The sequence below is a fragment of the Emydura macquarii genome, unplaced genomic scaffold (assembly GCF_026122565.2).
Source record: "Emydura macquarii macquarii isolate MOO-44397 ecotype Brisbane River unplaced genomic scaffold, CSIRO-AGI_Emac_v2 contig_3328, whole genome shotgun sequence".
Taxonomy (NCBI): Eukaryota; Metazoa; Chordata; order Testudines; family Chelidae; genus Emydura; species Emydura macquarii.
The window spans coordinates 5,146,076-5,167,428 of record NW_027133465.1 but is presented as its reverse complement, the minus strand read 5'-3'; the positions used below and the strand labels follow the sequence as shown (position 1 = coordinate 5,167,428).

The 21,353-nt window shown below is 48.0% G+C and overlaps 1 protein-coding gene across 1 annotated transcript; it reads right to left on the bottom strand.

The window, feature by feature from the left end:
• Positions 1-9,593: 9,593 nt before the first annotated feature.
• On the bottom strand, positions 9,594-10,433 carry LOC137143486 (transmembrane and coiled-coil domain-containing protein 5B-like). The gene has a single exon (XM_067533282.1). The coding sequence runs from the start codon at positions 10,431-10,433 to the stop codon at positions 9,594-9,596; it is 840 nt and encodes a 279-aa protein (XP_067389383.1).
• Positions 10,434-21,353: the final 10,920 nt, after the last annotated feature.

Genomic DNA, 21,353 nt, shown 5'->3' with positions numbered 1-21,353 from the left:
GAATTGTCTTTATTGCTTGTCCACCCACACACACGGCACCTGTTATTAACGATATCAGTATAGGTAACGTGACACATCCCCTTTAGTGTGGATGCAGTATACTGGTATACTTACACCAGTACAGCTTAGTGCTGAAGAGAAGAGGAAGAAGTTATACTGATATAAGGCACCTTTATACTGATATAACTGCATTACATTAGGAGTTGTTCTGGTAGAACTATTCCAGTCGGAAGTCGCACCTCTAACTGAAATCGTTAAATCGGTACAAGATGTCTGCATAGATCAAGCCTTAGTCTGTTTCATAGATTTTAAGACCAGAAGGAACCATTATGATCATGTCGTCTCCTGCATAACACAGGCCATAGAGTTTCTCCCGTCTGATCACATTACTCCTATTTCTACCCCTTTGCATCTTAAACAATTCTCTTCCCTCCTTTGTGTTTGAGCCCCCTTCCAATACACATGGATTGCTGTCCCCTCTCTCTGTGTCCCACCCCATTGTCATTTGGGCAGGATGTACCTATTTAATTCTTTGACCCTTTCCTCATCAATTGATCCCTCCAGCTGCTCCAGTATTTTGGTTGCTCATACGCAAAGCAACCCTTACACGTAACAAATGAGTGCAGGTAGCCATGTGCGTGTGACCCAATATGGGGCTAGTGGACGCTGAAGATCATGGAAGTGGAGACTCCTCAGCACCGTGCAGCGCTGGCTCTATGAGAAGGATGGTTCTGAGCCCAAAATCTTACCATTGCCTACGGCGCCCTTCAAACCATGATCGCAGTTTGCAAGCAGCCGATTAGCTCCTCGTTAAGAATTTACACGCAAGGCCTTTGTGTTTTCACGCTAGGAGAGAGTCTTGATATCAAGACTCTCACTGGATGCTCCACACCATGTCTGGAGCAGCAATAGCCATGCTGGGAAAAGTTGAGTCACAATCTTCTAGATGAGGTTGTGCTAGTGCCTTGCAAAGTAACCTCATCCCTCACTTGGATTTTTCACTCTCGCCTAACGTTTTCTGCAAGTTTCGCGTTGTGTTTCACGCTTCAGTTCAGTAGAAATACACACAAGGAAGGGTATAAAACATTCGGGGCAGCATAATATTGTTTCCTGTCTGTTGAGGTGCCGTAGGTGTAACATGGGGGTGGGGTTTAAACCATAGACGCAGAGGTCAGATGTTCTCAGTCTGATATTCGTACATAGTGTGGTGCCACAGAAACGTGCTTGCGTTTTGTAATGCTGCGAGCGCTGTAAATGCCGACAGTTTGTAAACTTGTTTGCTTTTCTAGAAATAAATGTCTGCATTAACTTTTAATTCTTCTTGATGATATTTTTGGCTGTTTTCCTCTACTTGTGACCATCGCCATGCTGAAGGTCAAGAATATATTATATTGGTGGATCAGCAAATGCGTGTGTTTAGGAGGAGCAATACCTAGAATGGTGTGGAAAGTTCAAGGCCAGGTTCTGATCCGATCCTGGGGTAAGAGTTGGAATCCAGCCCCCTAGGGGATGTCTAAGCCAGGGTCCATCAGGGGCTTGCACTAGTGCACTTAAAAATAGCTGTGTAGATGTTGTCAGGCTCTGAAAACTAAGGGGAGGGGTTGAGAATGGGCTGGAAGGTTGTTTCCTAGATGCAGTGTGGACATAGCCATGGTGAGCTAATGTTGACACCGTTAGGGATTGTACTCTTTAAAAGTGGCGTGGAACTTGGAAGGGCATCATCAAGTCACTCCTCGTTCATGGATCAGCAAACTTCAGTTGAAAAGTGAAGTGTTTTGCATTGAGTTTTGCCAAGATGTGACTAAATGCCTACAGCTGGGCAAAGAACTGATTTTTTCCCACTGTTTGCTGGCAGTTCCCAAAAACTGAAAAAAATAAAATAAAATTCAGTTGGGGTTGAACCGAGCCTGAAAATTTTGGCCAATCGAAAAAGGCCATTTTGGGTTGAATGGAACGTGTTGTTTGACCCGGACCTCTTTGTTTCTGGGCTTTTTAAAAAGAGCTAGATTGACAACGTGGGAGGAGGCAGAGCAGAAAGGTGGTGGCAGCGGTGCCCCTCATAACAAGTAGCTCAGTGGCTAAGGCACTCACCTGGGATGGGGGAGACCCCGCGTTGACTCCTTGCTCTGGGAAGAGAGGGCTCTTCTGGCTGGATGGTCATTGAGGAGTCAAACTCTGAAACCAGATTTTATAAAGAACTAGATCATGTTAAACCCAGTAATGTCTGCAGCTGATCAGCCCAGGATATAAGGGTAAGTGGATCTCATGATCCAGGGCAGTGATACTCAGACTGAGGCTTGGGAGACGCAAGTGGTTCTTTGAGTCTCCTGCAGCTCTTTGCAAGCCCACATTATTAAAACGCTGTCTCATCATTAACCACTCAGGATGCTTTTACCATGTGATTAACCAATTGTAGAATACTTGGTCAGCCTTTTGGCTGTGAGAATAATATCTGTAATACAAATAGTAAATGAAACAATGAATTCACGTGGCTGTGGCTCTTTGTGTAATGTTTATCACTAATTTGGCCCCTGAGCCACTGAGGCCTGAGTATCATTGATCTAGGATATAAGCCAGTCACCCTGGATGGCAAGATGGGATTCTTTCCAGCTCACCACCTCATGCATAGCCTCGCACGTCTAACTACTGCTGTTGCCTTCCTGGTGCTCATACGGGGCTTCAGTAACTGACCGCAGGTGGAGGTGACTGATGATCATCTAAGTTCTTGGTAACTTCCTGGAGAGCACCATCCTCCCACAACCCTCTGCCAGCTGACGTGGCTGGGAGCATCTGGCTGCAGCTCCTGCTTCGTTCCCGCTCAGACAGTGCCCAGAACACTAGTGATGAGTAAGGCTACGATTTTGGCACGGGTGCTTTTTATTAAAAGTCATGGGCAGGCTGTGGGCAGGAAACGCTAAATCCCGGATTGACTGAGAAGCTGGAGCCCCGCCGCCCGGGGCTGAATTGTTGGAGTTTTCAAGAATTCACAGTCTCGAAATCACAGAATCCATGACAGATTCATAGCCTTAGTGATGAATATCTTGCCCTGGAACACTTAACCCGGGTGATGTCTTACCGTGCGGCTCAAAAGAGGCTGTTACGTTGCTATCGATCTCAAAGCCTCGTTCCCAGGACTTCACAGAGGGGAGAGAATACCTCCCCATCGATTACTTCAAGCTGACTCCTTGACTAGTGAGGACAGGCCATGCTGGGTACAGGAAGGAGCAGGAGCGGAGAGTTTTCTGGTGCTCCCAGGTTTTTCTGCTGGAGGGCAAGCAGCAGCATCGGACAGCAGGAGAGGAGATGTCCCAGCTGATTGTCCCTCTGAACGATGTGTTTATATGATTGTTACTGGGGTGTTTGCTATAGGATTACAAGGGGTAAGGTGACCAGATGTCCCGATTTTATAGGGACAGTCCTGATATTTGGTGCTTTGTCTTATATAGGTGCCAGTTACCCCCCCCCCCCCCAACCTTTTGTCCCGATTTTCCACACTTGCTATTTGGTCACCCTAACAAGGGGTTAATTCAAGCACAGGGAAGTGACAATAGTTTCAGAACCCCCAGCCCTCTCCCATCCCTTTCCCAATCCTTAAAGGACAAAGCTGGTATCAATTGCTTTGTAGTTTTACTTCCCTCTGACCTGCTGAGTTCCACCGTCTGGGTTAGGTGGTGGGAACCCAGGCTGGATGAAGACAGCCCCTGACACACCAGGGGAGAGATGAGGCAAGGACAGTGGGGGAGCCGACAGTCCCCAAAGGTGGTGGGGGGCCTTTGGGATAAACTAGGCCTCCCTAAGCCTGTAGGTAAGCTAGAGATGGGTGCAGACCTTTTATTATGTGAAAAACCTGGCTCCATTATGACCTCAGGCCAAGACCTGTCACCTGCTGATGCACAGCGTGGTGTGGCAGGTTGGCATGCTGGAAATATTTCACAGGAGGAAGAATAGTGATATTTGGGCTTGATCCTGCAATGTGTTGGGCACTCTCAGCTGGCACTTCCGGTCAATTAGATCTGCATCCGACTTGGGTCATTTATGATGCTTCATAAGAGAACCGGCACGAATCGTATCCAGCTGTACAGTGTTCTGCTTGATCAGGAATTGAGTGGTCAGCGCCTCGGCTGAGCCCATGCCATGCTTTTCATCCCTGATCTCGCACCGTGAAACGCCGCCTGAATTTACAGCCTGGTGTAAATGATTTGTAGTAATAGTAGACAACTGATTAGACAAGTGATATAGATATCACTGTCCTAGTCCTCACATTCTTCTGCCTGCTATTCCCTTTTTATCTGAATCTCTGTCCCCTCCTCGTGGCTTGTGTCTTTCCTGGCTGTTCGCTTGTGTTGCTTTATCTAGTCCAATATGAAATAAACCAATTGTCGGCTCTGCATTAAGAGGTTTTGGCCAGGCCTGCTCCCCAAGGTAATTCATTTCACACAAGCACACATTATCTCTCTGATCAAGCCATCCTATTGCACACAGGCTGCTTTTAAAGTATAAAGCTGAAAAGCTCCAGTGCAGAAATGGCAGGGAATCACCAGGCTCAGATCCCCTGAGATGTCACTTCTTGTGTATGGTGATCCAGCTGGAGCGAGCTGATAACGTAGCAGTCAAAAGAGCATTGCACAATGATTGGGGCTCCATCTGAGGAGACGAGCCAGCACTGATTAACAGAGATTAAGGGTCACAATAGCCATCTGAGAACTGCTGGGAAGAGATAATAGCTGACCTGGGGATTGTCTTTCCTATTGTTAAATAAATCTGCAAAACAATAAATTCACAGATGTTTCAGCTTTATTACAAGGATGATTTGGTTTTCCACATTTTGGACCAGAATGTTGATTTATTAAATGTGAACGATGGCATTCAACAGAACCAGACGACTCATTCAGATACCAGTCTTCAAGAGTTCATGTGGTTTTGAGTGTGAATGCACATTGGCTACAGAGTGTTATTTTCTCTTTATATTACAGTGTCTGGAACCACATTGGGGTAGGCACTGTATAAATACACAGTCAGAGATAGTCCTGCCCCAAAAGTCTGCCACTCTAAGTCCACATGATGAACAATGAAAGGAAGAAAGGAAGTATCCTTATCTGTGTGTGTGGTGTGTGGGGGGGGGGGGGGCTTGGTCTACACTTACCCCAGCGATTCACCGGCAGTCGATGGGAGTTACGCAAACTACGCAGAAAACTTGTGTAACTCCCGTCGACTGCTGTGCTTCTCTTCAGTGCACCGTCTTCACTGCGCTGCGCCGATGGGAATCGCGTTCCCGTCGACACAGCGCTACGCCACTTGTGGGGGTGGATTAATAGCGTCGCCTTCTGGATCGACTGAGCGGGTCTTCGCTGACCGCTCCGTCAATACAGATAAGTCGATCTGACGGAGGTCAGTGTAGACATAGCCAGAGAGAGAGAGACTTCCTAAACACAGCTTACTGGGGCCAACACAAGTGTACCCTGCCTGAAAGTCCCATGGCCTGTTATACAGGAAGTCAGACTAGGTTGTCTAATGATCCCTTTCTGGTCTTAACATTTATGAAATGAGCAAAAATCATAAGACTTCTCTTCAGAAAATGATAAAGAAAAATGACCCTCTGAGAGAGACCAGAGCTGGCACTTCATGGTGTAGAATCATAGAACTATACGGTTCGAAGGGACCGCAAGGATTATCTAGTCTAACCCCTGACAAGATGCAGGATTTGTTGTGTCTAAACCATCCAGGACAGACACTATCTAGCCTCCTTTTGAAAACCTCCAGTGAAGGAGCTCCCACAACCTCCCTAGGCCGTCTGTTCCATTGTCCTATCTTCTTACAGTTCGGAAGTTTTTCCTGAGATTTAATCAGGAAGAGAGAACAACTTTTTCATGGCGACCTTTCAAGTATCTGAAGACTGCTATCATATCCACCCTTAATCGCCTCTTTTCCAAAGTAAACATACCCAGTTCCTTCAGCCTTTGCTCAGATGGTTTGCATTCCATCCTTGTGATCATCTTTGTCGCTCACCTCTGGATCCTTTCCAGTTTCTCCACATCCTTCCTATACAATGGTGACGAAACTGGACACAGTACTCAGCTGAGGCCTACTCTGCACCAAGTAGAGTAGGACTCTCACCTCCCGTGCTTTGCATGCTCTGCTTCTCTTCATGCAACCTAAGATTGCATTTGCTTTTTTTGCAGCCGCATGTCATTGCTGACTCATGCTGAGGCTGTGATCCACCACAACTCCCAGATCCTTCTCAGCAGGGCTGCTGCCAAGCCAGTTTCCCCCCATTTCTGTATTTGTGCGTTTGGTTTTTCTTCTCTGTGTAGCCCCTTACCTTTGTCTTTGTTGAATTTCATTTTGTTGTCTATAGCCCAGTTCTCCAATTTACCAAGATCCCGCTGAATTTTAGTTCTTTCCTCCAAAATGTTGGTAAACCTCCCTCCCCCCAGCTTTGTGTCATCTGCACGTTTGATCAGCATGCTCTCTATATCTACATCCAGGTCATTAATAAAGATGTTAAACAGCACTGGATCCAGGACAGATCCCTGTGGAGTCCCACTTGAGACCTCCTTCCAATCTGACATCCTTCCATTAATAGTTACTCTTTGTGTGTGGTTGTTTAACCAATTATGTATCAAATGAATGGTAGTTCTATCGAGCCTGCATTTCTCCAGATTACTGATCGGAATGTCATCTGGGACTGTGTAAAAAGCCTTGCTGAAGTCCAGGTGTATTATATCCACCGCATTCCCCCTCTCTGCCAAATCACTTACCCTGTCAAAGAAGGAAATCAAGCTGGTTTGTCATGATTTGTTCTTAGTAAATCCCTGCTGGCTGCTAGTGATCACCCCTTCAGCCTCTCAAATGGAGTGTTTTATACATTGCTCTAGTAGCTCCCCAGGTATTGAGGTCAGGTTGACTGGTCTATAGTTCCCAGATCCTCCTCCTTTCCCTGTAGCAACCTGCCACTACATCAGGCATGGACACTGCCGACAAACGGGCACAGGGCTCGAACCCCAAGCTGGGTGGGTTGTACCTGCCTTTGGGCAGATGAGATTTGTCTTCTGCAGCATTTGTGCATCTTGCCATGCCAATGGGTTGAATTGGAATGGAAGTGTGCAGAATACGATGGCATGAGGGAATCCTCTTTATAAGTAGTAGTATGACACAGATCGGGGCATACGTTTTGCCCTTGCTACACCCATGTGTGTCAAAAGTTTGTAAGGATGCAGTATACAAATGTCAGGTTGATATGGTGGCTTTACCTGGAACCTGAAATAAAGGGCAGAGCATTGTTGCACTGCTCTGGGAGCCACCGGGAAGCAGACTCTGCCTGAGGCACAAACTACATCCCAGTTCCTGCCTTGCCTCCGAGACGAAATAATTTGCCCCAGCCCTATATCTGGCACAGATTGTCCCCTGGCATGCTGGCGCAGCTGAGTTTCAGGTGTATTGGGGGGGTGGAGCCAAGGTTCCTCCCACTGTGTCCCATCCAGGTGGGCGGGAAATGGGTGGCCAGTGAGTAGCAGCTGCAGTTCTGATAGCTGGCGTAGGGCAGTACGGGAGGACGCCTTGCATCCCTTATTCCCCTGTGTGAGATCAGCAGCCAGGCCTCAATCCGGCCTCTGCTCGGAGGCTGACGTACTGACAAACGTTGGTAACTTGAAAGCCTTTGCTTGGGCTCCCTGTTTGGTTTCCATTATCTTTGCAGAGAGGAACTTCGAAAGAAAGCGTGGGCTGCGGCCAATCCCTCGTGTGTGTGTGGGGGGGGAGAGGGGAATTGACTCTGGAGCCAGTTTTAATGACTACTTAACTCCAGGATTGCTGAGACACCAAAAGGAAACTGACTGTCACCTGTGGGGCAAACCCCACAGTCAGCAGTAAACACAGTGCGACTTATTCTCTGTCGTTCTCGGTAACGGTTCTATCCACAGCAGCACACAACCTGCTTTTAGCCGCAGTACGCCTAGGTGCTGTACCTTGGCCGAATGCAGGTGGTTAGTGCAACGACCTGAGCTGTATTTAATGGGGGAAGATGAGGGCAAAATGTAGCGCATGTAACAAAGAGGTGGTCACCCTTTATATGAGGGGTACATTTAATGAATAGGACTGGAAAAGGATCTCCTGGGTTACTGAGTCCAGATCCTGCTATTGTAGGTAACCCCACTGTATGATCCCATTCATAAACTGATCAAGCAGCATTTTAAACCTAGTGAGGTTGTTCGCCCCTGCTGTTCTTGTAATAGTTTATAAAGGGATAATAGACATTTTAATATAGTTATTCAGTGTTGTAGAATCCATCCGGTTCTCTCCCTCACCCTTATCTGGCCCCTGTCACCTTAATATCTGAGCACGTCTCAGCCTTTTAATGTATTTATCCTCAAAACACCACTGTAAAGCAGGGCAGTGCTGTTATCCCCAGTGTACAGAGGGGAAACTGAGGCACGGGGCTGCTGGGAGCATGTCTACACTGCACACTAAGTCCAGGCTCTGACTCAGGTTTGAGCCAAAGCCCCGCTTTTATCCACAAATAAATTGGTCTGGCACAGGTCAGTAAGTACTCAGGACCTCAGTCCTAGGACCATGCTGGGGAGGTAGGTCAGAAACCAAGTCCCAGTGTGGTTTTGGAGAAGCCCTGTCATTGTGGACGCAGTGCAAGCCACAGCCCTGAGTCAGAAAGTCTGTGTGGTGCAGTGTGGACACATTAACCTGGCTCCAACAACTGTAAACCCAGATTTACAAAGCAGTGTGGGTGCTCGCAAGCACAGGCTTGGGAATACCGAGTCCACAAGGCTGGGTCCCACAGACCCAGATTTACTGTGCAGTGTGGATATACCCCATGTGACGTCCCAAGGACTCACGGGGAAGTCAAAGTAGGGAATTGAACCCAGATGTCCAGCAAGTGCCCATCCTTCGCTTCTAACCATCTATAAACCCTTCTGCTGATGCACTTACAGACATTCAGAGCACCTGCTGCTCGTGTCTGTAACATGCTTACAACAGCGATTAGTTGAGGACTATTGGGCAAAACCACAGCTTACAATTTTTGTCAAGATCTGTGTTTATACAGGGCCAAGCACAATGGGGATTAGTTATACAAATCATAAAAATATTATGACTTTCCTCCCACAAGGCACTGGGGAAGGGCAGCTGGTCTTAACCCCGGGATCCTGACAGAATTTAAGAATGAAGTCACTGAGCAGCTAACAAAAATATGCAATCTCATTAAATCAATGATTCGAGGGGAGAACTGGAGGGCGACAAATTGCCCTATCCTTTAAAAAGTTGCTCGGCGTGACCCTGAGAATTTCAGCCCAGTGTGTTTAACGTCAGAACCAGGAAGTGACTGATAAAACACCTTGATGAATATAATTTGATGGAACAGACCAGCCTGTCTCCTGCAAAGGAAAATCACACCTCTCTAGTCTACTAGAATTCTTTGAGCATGTCAGCAAAATATTGGATGAGGGAAAAGAAGATAACTAATTTAGAATTTATTATTTCATTTTAGAGAGGTATAATTTATCATGTTGAGCTAAACTCATAAGCTCCAAAGAAGAGTTAACTAAGCTGACATGAACAGCCAAGCAGAAGCTTTACAGCTGGTTTTAAAATGGAAAGAGGCCATCATTTTTCCAGGTAAGGTGTCGAGATAGGATCTCTATAACCATATGGATGTCATGGTCATTAAACAGTAGTAGAAGGGATTCCAATATGAAATACTTGTTGACAAAGTAGGTGTATAATAGAGCTACAGCTGTGCCAAGTCCCAGGCAGGGCACTAATACCAACAAAAACCTTCCAAGAGCCAAGAGCCAAAAGAGGAGCTTTCTCATCTTGGACCACTTCCGTGAGATCTCCACCAGCTTGGCTTCACCTCTTTCCTGCAATAATGAGCCAGCCACGACCCTGTCCTCATTTTCCAATCTCAGAAGTGCTGCCTGCTGCATTGACATTTCCAGTTGTCTTTTCAGCTGTATGATGTCCTTCCTCTGAACCTCCCTGATCTGGAGAAGCTCTATCAATGTCTCTCTTAACTGGGAGGAACGGCGCTTTTCCTGGTCACGTTGCTGCTTTGTGTCTTCCAGCTTGCCCTCTAAATGCCTCATGTAGCTTTTGATTTCTTGTGTAACGGTTTTTGTGCCTAGTAAGTCTCTTTCTGGAGCAACTTTATCGTCTTCATATGCAGAAAGCTGGCAAGAAATTTCATAGGTTTCCAAGGTAAGTTGCTTGTTGGTTCTGTCCAAGTTCTTGTTTTCTAATTCTAATTGTTTGATCTTCCCGTCTCTCTGTTCCAGCATCTCTCTGACATTCTCCACTTCTTTCTGTAGCTCTTCGACTGTGGTCTTAAGACATTCTGTCTTGGTTTGCAAGCCCCTGTTGAGGTCTTCAGTATCTTTGTTTCCTTTCGTTAGCTCCTGGTTTTCTGCATCTAGGTTGGCAACCATATCTCTGAGGTCCCATATTTGATTGCGCAAATGTTCATTTGCACTCATCAGATCCTGAAGAGACATTTGCTGAGTGGGATGGTCTCTGTCTGCGTGGGGGAGGATGGGTGGTGGGCTCTGGAGATGAAACAGTCAAAGTCTGTGGAAGAAGATCAAATATGCTCTGATACATTGTGCTAGTGGGTTGTGTTGACATACATGTTTTACTCTCCATTTTTTTAATTTCATAAAAGAAATATAAAACAGCCCAAGGGAAAAAAATTGGGGGGGATCTCTCTTACCCCATTTTATGTCCGCTAGTGACAGGTAAACATTCCTTAGTACTCGTCTATCGGTCATCAAGTATGTTGAGTATTTTCACAAATAGTCACAAATATCTTGTTGTGCATGGAACCCAGGCCTATACAGAGGGCTCTTTGTCCCCCTCTAGTGGGCGAACTACATAGAGGTTTGAATCTGCTGAGAGATTTTCAGCTGTGGAACCTTAACTCAGGCAGGAGTGTCTTGTGCTTTTGGCTGTAGAGGCCCTGGGTTCACTCCCCACAGAAATCCATACAGGGATTTGAGCTGTAATGGCATTATGAGGCTCAGGATGATCTTCCCAGCCAGGGGACGCGCGTACCCTGCAATCACACAAACGTTATCCGCGTTTATTATTTGTATTATGGTTGCGGCTAGGAGGCCCCGACATGGGACAGGACGCCATGGTGCTCGGCACTGTACGAACACAGAACAAAAAAGATGGTCTCTCTGCCCCCAAAGACCTTGTTTCTTTCCTCTTACATAGAATCCTCAAAGGTGTCTGCAATACGTTAGCCTTTGAGATCATGTGAACTGGTTGCTAGGAGTCCTTAAATAAACTCAGCCCTGATCATACCAAGGTCCCTTAAAAAGGCTTAAAAATGTGCAGAAGTGTCTGCAGGGAAAAGCATATCTTCTCAAGAACAAGCCATACCACTTCCCTTTTCCCTCCCAAAGAGCTCGGTGAGGGCAGAACTCCCATCTCAAGAAGCGATAACAACTAATCGACCAGATTTATGGTCTTAAGAGAGACAAATCTCTCTAGTTTAAGGATCTCCAAGAGTGACTACAGTTAACTAAGTGTTCGTTGTGCTTCAAAGCCATCAATATGGGCCAGCTGTTCACCCCCTTCCATTCTTTTTCTTGGGGCCTGATCCAAAACACATCCAAGTCAATGGACAGACTCCCACTGAGTCAGTGGCCTTTGGATCAAGTCCTCCATGAGCCTCCGTTTTGGAAGGTCCATGAAGGCGTTCTTTAAAAACATGGGTAAGAAAATCCTAGAACTGTCCCGAGTGAAGCAGCTTATTTGTCTAAATCCTCAGGAGTTACAAAAGATGAAAGATTTGAAAGAGGCTATTTAACCGGAAGGAGCATTTTGTGGCAATAATGAGCTACATCTTAGTGCGTGTAAAGTGTTAAGCCTTGTGTTTTCTGTTCCACTGCCTACATTGATGTCAGGATGATTTCTCTCATCTATCTATCCAACCACAACACTTATATGACCCGCCCATCACCATAGCGTCTGAGCAGCCCCTTCAATCTTTAGTGTATTTATCCTTGCAGTGCCCCTGGGAGGCAGGGCAGTATGGCTATTCTCATAGTACAGATGGGGACCTGAGGCGCAGAGAGACTAAGTGACTTGACCAAGATGACACAGGAAGTCTGTGGCAGAGCATTGATTGAACCCATCTCTCTCATGGTGCAGGCTAGCACCCTGACCACAGGACCATCCTTGTGCTCCCTGCTTCTGTAAAATGCTGCTGATTTGCAAATGTAAACCTGCCTCCTTCCTACTTCTCCACGTGATTGGATATGCTTTGTCCACCAAGAACCAAATCTCCTGCGTTCTCCGAAACAGCCAAGATGACCATTGATTTCAGTGGGCTATGGATTAGGCTGACAGAGGAGCCATTCCACAGCCATGGGTGCTGTGGGCCTACTCTGTGTGATGGGGAACTGGGACAGACTAAATATATATATTTTTTCATAGGGTCTGGAAAACCCTTGCTCCAGTCTTGGCTGCCAGTCGACGTTCTAACCAGTAGACCACGTTGCTTCCCTGCCACTCTGGCAAACAGCCAGACGAGGCCAGAAATAAGCTGTGTGCATTCTGAAATATTGCAGCCTCTGGAGAGCGGAGCTGAATTAATCTCAGAGTGGTGGCTCTGCCTGACGCTGCTTTTCAGAAAGAGGCAGAAAGGAAAGGGTTAAAAATGAGGTGGCTGATGGAGAGAGCAGATAACCCCCCACCTCTTGTGTCCCCACTAAAAGACTAGGGGGAAAGGATTATTTTAGTTGCCTGCCGTTTATCTGAAGGGAGATGAATCCAAGGGGACACCAAATAGATTTATTCAGGTCAAGGGAGTACCAAACAGCTGATGATCACATTAAATATTTATGTCCAGCTGGTGGATTCTGCTGATTATTATTTGCTTTTTTTTTAATGCCCATCCATGCAGCTTGGAGTGAACATTTTCCAGAGCACATTCTGGGCAGCGGTGACTACGTCTGTAACCCTGGACATTGCAAATACCCTGGTCCAGGGTTAGATTTTTGGCTTCAGATTGGATTTTGATATACATTTTATATCTTTTTCCACTCCACACATGCAGGATTTTGGGGGGCATTTTCCCCCCTCCACCACATGCTGAACTTCACCACGCTTGAGGGAACCCTGTGATCTTCGTTTTAATGTAGGGATAGGGGACAAGTACTGGAGGCGTCGATTCAAAATCCGTCCATCTAATGCAAATTATCCCCATTCCCTCCTTCATCTTCCAATCAACATTTCGAAAAGAGCAGCTCAAACAGATGCCTGGGTTCTCAAAGGGACAATGGGCACGTGACAGGCAATGATTTGGTGGCTTAGCCTCTTTTGCCAGAGGGTTTCTGAGATCCAGAATAAACTGCTCCATGGAAGAAGAGCATATGTACACTCAGCAGCAGGAAAAGGGGATGTTAGCGGCTCACGGTTGGTATTGGCACAATCCCTCCATTTGGAAGTAGGTGGAGCCCTGCCGAGATAAGGTGCAGCTCAGTGGCAGTGCTGGAGATCATGGCCCTGATTCATGAGTCTGTCCAAACTGTGCTTGATACCACACTAAGTGGGGGAGTGGTTTTATGACCTTTGCATTCCTCTTATCCTATGGTTCAGCCCAGGTATCAAGCCAGAGCAGCCCTGGCACTCAAGGGAGTGTGACACCAGCTGCAGATGGACAGATTGCAGCAGGGCTCTGCCCAATATGCCCCCCTGTGCCAGAGGAACGGGGGGATCAGCAGAGGGTGCTGTGGAGCCAGCTACTTTGTCTCTCTGTCGGGCGGGAATTCCACCTACACCCAGCGAACGCTCAGCTTCCCACTGAGGGCAGAGATCTGGTTGTCCCAGGAGCAGGATTTCTTTTATTGGACCAACGTCTGTTGGTGGAAGGGACAAGCTTTCGAGCTGCACAGAGCTTGTCTTCAGGTCCGGGGAAGGAAGTGAGAGTGTCTGAGCGAATTATAAGAGAGACCAGATTGTTAAGCATTAGGGGTAATGCATGATGTAAGAGGCCACTTGAAAGTTCATGGGCAGCTGAGGGATAGATTGTTATGCATAGCCTCTGCCAGACCTGAAGGGCTCTGTGTAGCCCAAAAACTGGTACCTGGCACCAGCAGAAGTTGCTCCAGTGAAAGATAATGCCTCACTCAGCTTGTCTTCCTAACACCCAGGGACCAATGTGTGTCTTGCTTTGCTGACCTAGCCCGAAGTGCCACCTGCTGAGAAATCCGCAGCACTCCACCTAGAAACTCAAATGTCCTGTCTATCCAAAAAGGATGTGTGTGTGTGTGTGTGTGTGTGTGTGTGTGTGTGTGTGTGTGTGTGTGTGTGTGTGTGTGTGTGTTTGGGGGGAGGGAAGAAGGGTTTCCCTTCACTAACGCAAATGGAAATCCATGTTCTAGGCTGAAGGTTTCCTTCTGCTCCATAAATCCCGGCTAATAGACACAAATGTGTCATTCGGTTCACAGGATGATGAGCCAGTCAGAAAAGAGCTTGCGGGTTCGACAGAGGCTCTTTAAAGGTAGGTGCTGCCTGGCACTCCTGTTCTCCTGGGTCACTGGGAGTGGTACCAAGGCTAGCTGGGAAGAGGTGAAACAGGATAAAAGCCAGCGGTCATTCCTCCCTGGAGAGAGAGAGAGAGAGAGAGAGAGAGAGACTGGGGACGATGAGGCCTGGGGGCTGGGCTCTTTGCTCAAGGAGCAGTGAAGGAGTTAGGGCCTTGGACGCCGGAGAAGGGTACTTGTTCCTTGGGGTCAGACTGCAGGTAAGCTCTGCACCGAGGGGGGAGGATTTAGTCCTGCAGTAAAACAGGAGGAGGATAGCGTGCGCTGGGACAAGAGGAGCAGGGTGAGCTTGAGATCTGGTGTGTGCCCCCTGGTCTTAACTTAGGGGTCCCAAGTTGGGGGTTCCAGAGAGGGAGGGAGGCTGACTATGAGCCGCCAATGTGATGTGGCCGTGGGAAAAAAGCTAATGCGGTCGAAGGATGCATCAGAGGAGGTATTTCCAGCAGAGATAGGGAGGTATTAGTACTGTTATACAAGGTGCTGGTGATTCCTCATCTGGAATACTGTGTGCAGTTCTGGTCTCCCATGTTTGAGAGATGAATTCAAACTGGAACAGGTGCTGAGAAGGGCTACTCGGATGATTCAAGGAATGAAAAACCTGCCTCATGAGAGGAGACTGAAAGAGCTTGGCTTGTTTAGCCTAACCAAAAGCAGGTTGAGGGGAGATATGATTGCTGTCTATAAATACATCAGAGGGATAAATACCAGGGTGGGAGAGGAGTTATTTAAGTTCAGCACAAATATGGACACAAGAACTAATGGATACAAACTGGCCTCAGCAAATTTAGACTTGAAATTAGATGCAGGTTTCTAATCATCAGGGGAATGAAGTTCTGGAACAGCTTTCCAACGGGAGCACTGGCGGCAAGAAACCGAGCTGGCTTCAAGATTGAGCTTGATAAATTTATGGAGGGGATGGTATGATGGGACAGCCTAATTTGGCAATTGACTGATCTGTGACTACTAGTGGTAGATATGCCAGTGGCCTGTGATGGAACATTAGATGGGGTGGATTCTGAGTTACTCCAGAGAACTCTTTCTGGGTGTCTGGCTGGTGAGTCTTGCCCACATGCTCAGAGTTTAGCTGATCACCATATCTGGGGTCAGGAAGGAATTTTTCCACATGGCAGATTGGCAGAGGCCCTGGTTTTTTTTGCCTTCTTCTGCAGCATGGGGCACAGCTCACTTGCTGTGGATTCTCTGTACCTTGAAGTTTTTAAATCATTATTTGAGGACTTCAGTAATTCAGTTTTAGGTTAGGGGTCTATTACAGGAGTGGGTGGGTGAAGTTCTGCAGCCTGCATTGTGCAGGAGGTCAGATTAGATGTGATCATACTGATCCCTTCTGACCTTATAGTCTGAGTCTATGAATCATGGGCTGATCGGAGACAGGGCTTGTCAGTGAAGACAAGTAGCTTATGTTTGTCAAGCTAGCAAAGGGGGAGCCAGTGAAGGGGATGCAAAGAGAGGGGTGACAGGGTCGAAGTGACAGGAAAATGATCTCTGCAGTGGTATTCTGACCGCATATGAACAGGCCAAGACCACATTCATCAAGGCAGGGGAGATGGATGTTGCAGAGTTCAAGGCACGAGATGAGGACAGGCTGGGCAAGAGCCGTTACTGCATGGCTGGATAGGAAAGGCCATATCTTAGAGAGGTTAGGCTGAAAGAATTGGCAAGATCTGGACCTGGCCTGGATGTGAGGACCTAGAGAGAGGCCCGGATTGAAGATGACACCCAGATTGCAGGCCTGTGTGACGGGAAGGGTGGTGATGTGAGAGAACTGTTGATTTAGCCAGATGGCCCAGGCACCCAAACCCAAATCACCCTACATCCAGAGAGAAAAAAGAGGCATAAACTACCCTACAAGCAGAAGGGGAGACTGAGGCAGCAACCACACCTAACTCTGAAGAGGTAAGGACCCATTCCAGGTGCACGGCGTTGCACTGAGGTCCAGCCAGTCAGACACCAGGATGAAAATATTTGTATATGTGAGGTAAAGTGTACCATCACTCTGGCCCCACAGCCCCTGAGCAGTCCAGCAGTGTGAGTAAAATACACCCCATAAAGGCTTGTCTCAGCATCCCCGTTCCCCCCTGCATGTTGGGGGAATGTCACCCAGTGCTCCCCTTCCCCCCAGAGCAGTGCAGCCCTGCACCGTGTCATTGACTGTGCCCGAAAGTCTCAATCTGTCCCTGAGGATGTCTAGTGTCACCTGCTGAATCGCACACGCTACTTCCCAAAACACTGCAGTCTCCCCTGCGTTGCTTGAGAGATCTGACAGGGTCAAGGGACCAGGTGGTCTGGATGCTCACTAGCCACTCTGCAAACTGGGAACCATATCTTTGAATTTCATGGCTTCTGGGCATGTAAAATCTCCACTGCTATTTGCATTTAATACTGATGGTCTAATGCTAGGGGGAATGTTATGCAGCTTTCTGGAGCAAGGATTACCCGTTTCATAGGATCTTTCACTGAAAACACTTTCATGTGTTGTCCTTTTTTCCTCCCTAGCCCACATGCTGTTTGTAATTTAAAGTAAATTTAATTAGATTTTAAGATCTTTCGGGAAGGGATTGTCTTTTTGTTCTGTGTTTGTACAGCACCTAGCGCAATGGGGTCGTGGTCCGGGACTGGGGTTCATAGGGGCTTTTACCCAAACATCTTAAGCAGAGAGGAATTCCCAAATCGAACATACAGCACGGCCCCCTTGAGGTGTGGTTTCTGAGAAGTCAAAGCTGACTTTCCTTACAGAAGAAGAAGGCTGGAGCAATTTTCATGCAGTACCCCTGATTACCAGGAGGTGTCACCTCAAGCCCACCATTCACTGGACATAAAGGCTATAGGGTAGCAGTTCAGCCTGTGTAACCTTTGGGTGGACTCAGCCAGACTTTACTTCACTGCCCTTCTCCCAGTGCCTAACAAACCAGCTCCCAGAGACAAGCACATGGAGATCCAGAATTCAGGCCCGGAGGATGCTCAGCAAGGACGGCAGAGCGCCAGCCTTCCCACTAGCAAGTCCAGAAAGAACAAAAGGAGTCAACTTAATCTGTCAGTGCTGTGGGGAGGGCAGCCTGTTCTGCCCGTCCATGGGTCCTGCGCCCTTTTCGGCTACGCTGGCGATACGGCTGGGGGGAGGAGTAGGGGGGGACCCAGTCCCGTCCTCTACCCCAGGCCCTGACCCAGGGACCCTGTGAAGAGTAACCTCCAAGTGCTTAGTCCATGAGCTTCTGCCCTCCCTGCGTTGCCTGTCCTTGGCCCCACTGCTCGTGCGCCACTTCCTGGAACCGGGGCCTGGGGTCCTTCCTCAGGCCTCTGCGCCTAGGATCCCTGGCCATGCCCGGACGGGCTTCCCCCTGACTCCGCTACCTTTTGGGTTGTGGTAGCACCAGCGATTGCTCCAAGCCCTGTAGCCGCTCCGCTCTGCTCTGCTCTGCTCTGCCCCTCCTCTTAACTCCCTTTCAGCTGCCCCCACCTGCCTGACGGGGAGGCGTTCAACTGCTGGGGCAAGCTCCTTGATTGACCTCAGCTGGCCTAATTGCCCTAATTGCCCTGGAGTAGCCCCAGCTGAATCACCCAGGGAACAAGGATTTGTTGATCCTGGGGCTAATATAGATACCCTCCACTACACCTGCCCCTATTGCGGCGTGAGGGAGACCCTGGTGCACGTGTACCTGGAGTGCACCCGGTTGCAGCCCCTGTTCCGGCTCCTCCAGAACCTCCTGCTGAGGTTCTGGTTGCACTGCTCCCCGCACCTGTTCATTCATGCACACCCCATCCATGGCCCCACGAAGTCGCGGGACCTCCTTGTCAACCCCCTCCTGGCCCTGGCCAAACTGGCCATCTACAAGACCAGGGAGAGGAGGTTGGCAGGGGGGAGGGGCGCTCTGCGACTGTGGGGCCTATTTCCGTTCCCTTGTTCATTCGCGTATCTGGGCAGAGTTCCTCTGGGCGGCGTCCGCTGGCTCCCTCGACACCTTCCAGGAGCAGGCGCTGTCTGGGGTGCTCTGCTCAGTGTCCCCTTCTGGCTCCCTTCGTTTAAACCTTTGACCCTCACGTCCCTTCCTGTTTTTTCATTAGTTGTCCCAAGCCATCAGTTGCGTTCCAGGCTCAGTGGCTCCTCCCCTTAGGCTGGGGGAGGGGCCTTTAGCAGTGGGTGGGCTGGCACCCGCCCACTTCCTGGTTTGCAAAAAGAAGACTCACCTGTAGCCATCAGGTCTGGCCCTGTCACATTACCAACTTTATCAAATCTTATCATGAAGACACAATCATCGTAATAACTTATTTTTTACAACCTCACATGGCTACTTTACAAGCCACTTACATTATCTTCCCAGTTCTACAGAAACATACATAAAGAAAACAGATTAAAGCTAGACAGGGCAGTGAGAAGAAACTCCAAGTTCCCAAAAGCTTCGGCTCAGTCAAACTCTGTGATCACCAAAATCTATACAGTTGGCTTAGTCAAAAGTCCGGCAACACTATCTCCCCTCCGCTTGCTTGCAGAAATCTTCAGCGGGGAGCCATGCGGACTGTTCCCCCTCCACTGCTGCAATCACTCGGTGAGTTAGTCAACTAACGAAGTAACCATCCACTCCGTTAAGTATATAGATTCGAAAATAAAATACAAAGCTGAGAATAGCAAAATATAAATGACTCTTTCCCCATAATAACATTTAAGCAAGAGAGGAATTGGTGACTCATACTGGTTGAGACAATTTAATTAACATGATTTGGTTAAAATCAAACTACGTTCCAAGTATAAAATTAAAATACAAGAAATTAGTTTTCCCTTCCAATTTCCCCGTTCTGTAATTAACACCACGGGAGCTTCCCTGGCGGAGGGGTAGCAATCTCACTAATCTGCTGCAAAATGCTGCAGCGCTAGAGATAACAGCCTGCTTTCTGCTCCTGCAGCTCAGCTTATCCCAATCCACACAGTGCACATGGTCTTCTGCAGAGCAGTGGCCCTGATGACTTGCCCTCATGGAGTCTGTCTCTGAGTCCAGTCCAGCAGCAGGGAGGGAACATGCTGAGGGTACCCAAAACTACCGCCCCCAAGTCCAGAAACTTCCGAGGGTGGGGAGTGCTAGCTGTGCATCTGCCTAGCAGCAGTGATCCAGACACAACTTGTTCCTACCCCTCTGCATGCGTGGTGGGTCATGCCCCAGAGTTTGGGAACTTCTTGCTCTACGTTTCCCCCCCATGACTGAACCCACACCAGCGACAATAACTGGTGCTACTAGGTGTCTGCCATAGCAGTGTTTCCTTAATCAGTGCAGAGAGTGTTTCTTCTCTCCCACACTGACCCTTACAAAGGGGATTAGAGGGTGCTGACATCCTCCCGCACACATCCACACCCTGCCCATAGTGACCTCGAAACGTCTCGCTCTACGTACCTCCGCTTCAGCCCAGTCACTGGCTGTGTCATCCTTTACTGCAGTAACCCGGAGGGTGACAATTCTATTTTGTGGCTTTTGAGGTTTGGACATTTTTTTTTCCTTCTAATTCCATCTAAAACAAAACCTTTCCACGAAAACAGAAAAGCATGTGCATCCGACAGGGAGAGATGCTTGCACGGGGTGGTGAGGATGCTGGCCTGCTGTGTGTGAGACCCAGCTTCAAGCCCCTGCTCTGCCTGTTTCACAGCAGAGTTTTTTTCCTTCCCTCGTCAGTCCAAATTAGACACGAGTGGGGTTTCAATCAGGGTCTCCCGCGTTGCAGGCGGCTGCCCTGCCCAACTGACTGTAGTGTGTAACACAAGCAGACCTCAATCAGATTTCATAGAAGCCGTTCTGACCAGTTCTGATACAAGCTGGATGTCCTGGCGTCCGTTTCTCCACAAGGCCTGGCATTTTACCATGGAAATAGAAATACCATGGAAATAGAATAGAAATACCCTTTCTATTCCAGGCCACCAGGTCTCCAGTCCCTCTTCATTCATAGATCTCCAGAAGGCTCAATTCATTCATGATTTTCACAAGAAATGAATCATATATAGATATAGAAAATGAAAAACCAGCCAGACCAAAAATACTGCTCCCTTTTTCATCTGGGCATTCCTGGACACGCCATCTAACCTGCACACAGTCCTGTAAGATATTAGGGATGGAAACGCTGTATTTTGTACCTGGTTAGTGTTGGACACCTTGGCGCTGCTTAACAAATACTATTGCTAATTATGGGCACCTGATCTTTGTTCATCCCTAAGACAGGTTTGGAGCCAAGGTTTTGGTACAGTCCCTTCCAGAGAGTGTGGTCAACTGCAAAACTGAAATCTGAATCAGGTGTTCCAGGGTTCCAGATCCCCTCAGAAAGGGGTTGGATTCATGTCCATCTTGAGTTGTGACAGTTCCAATATATATATGAGGAAGCTGTGTGGCCTGTGGGCTAGAGTGCTGTATGGGGACTCGGAAGATCTGGATTGTAGTCCTAGCTCTGCCACTGAGTGACCTTGGGCAAGTCATTTTGCTGCTCTGTGCCTCGGTTTCCCCCAACTGTAAAATGGGGATACTACTTTGTAAAGCACTGTGAGATCTATTGAGGAAAAGTGCTTTGTAAGAGCTGGTCACTGTTATTTTAAAGCACACAGAAACCTAGCGATGGGAGCATTGAAAAAAAACGATTAAAAAACTGCTAAGATGCTTTTTGGAGTGGGGGGGTGTCTCTTTCTACGTTCAGAATGCAGCATCTCAGGGGTTGAGATGGGATGCTTAGACCTGCAGCTTGTGACCTTCCCAGTGGAACACGGATTCATCCCCTGAACTAGGGAGGTGCAAACCTCATGGGGTCTAA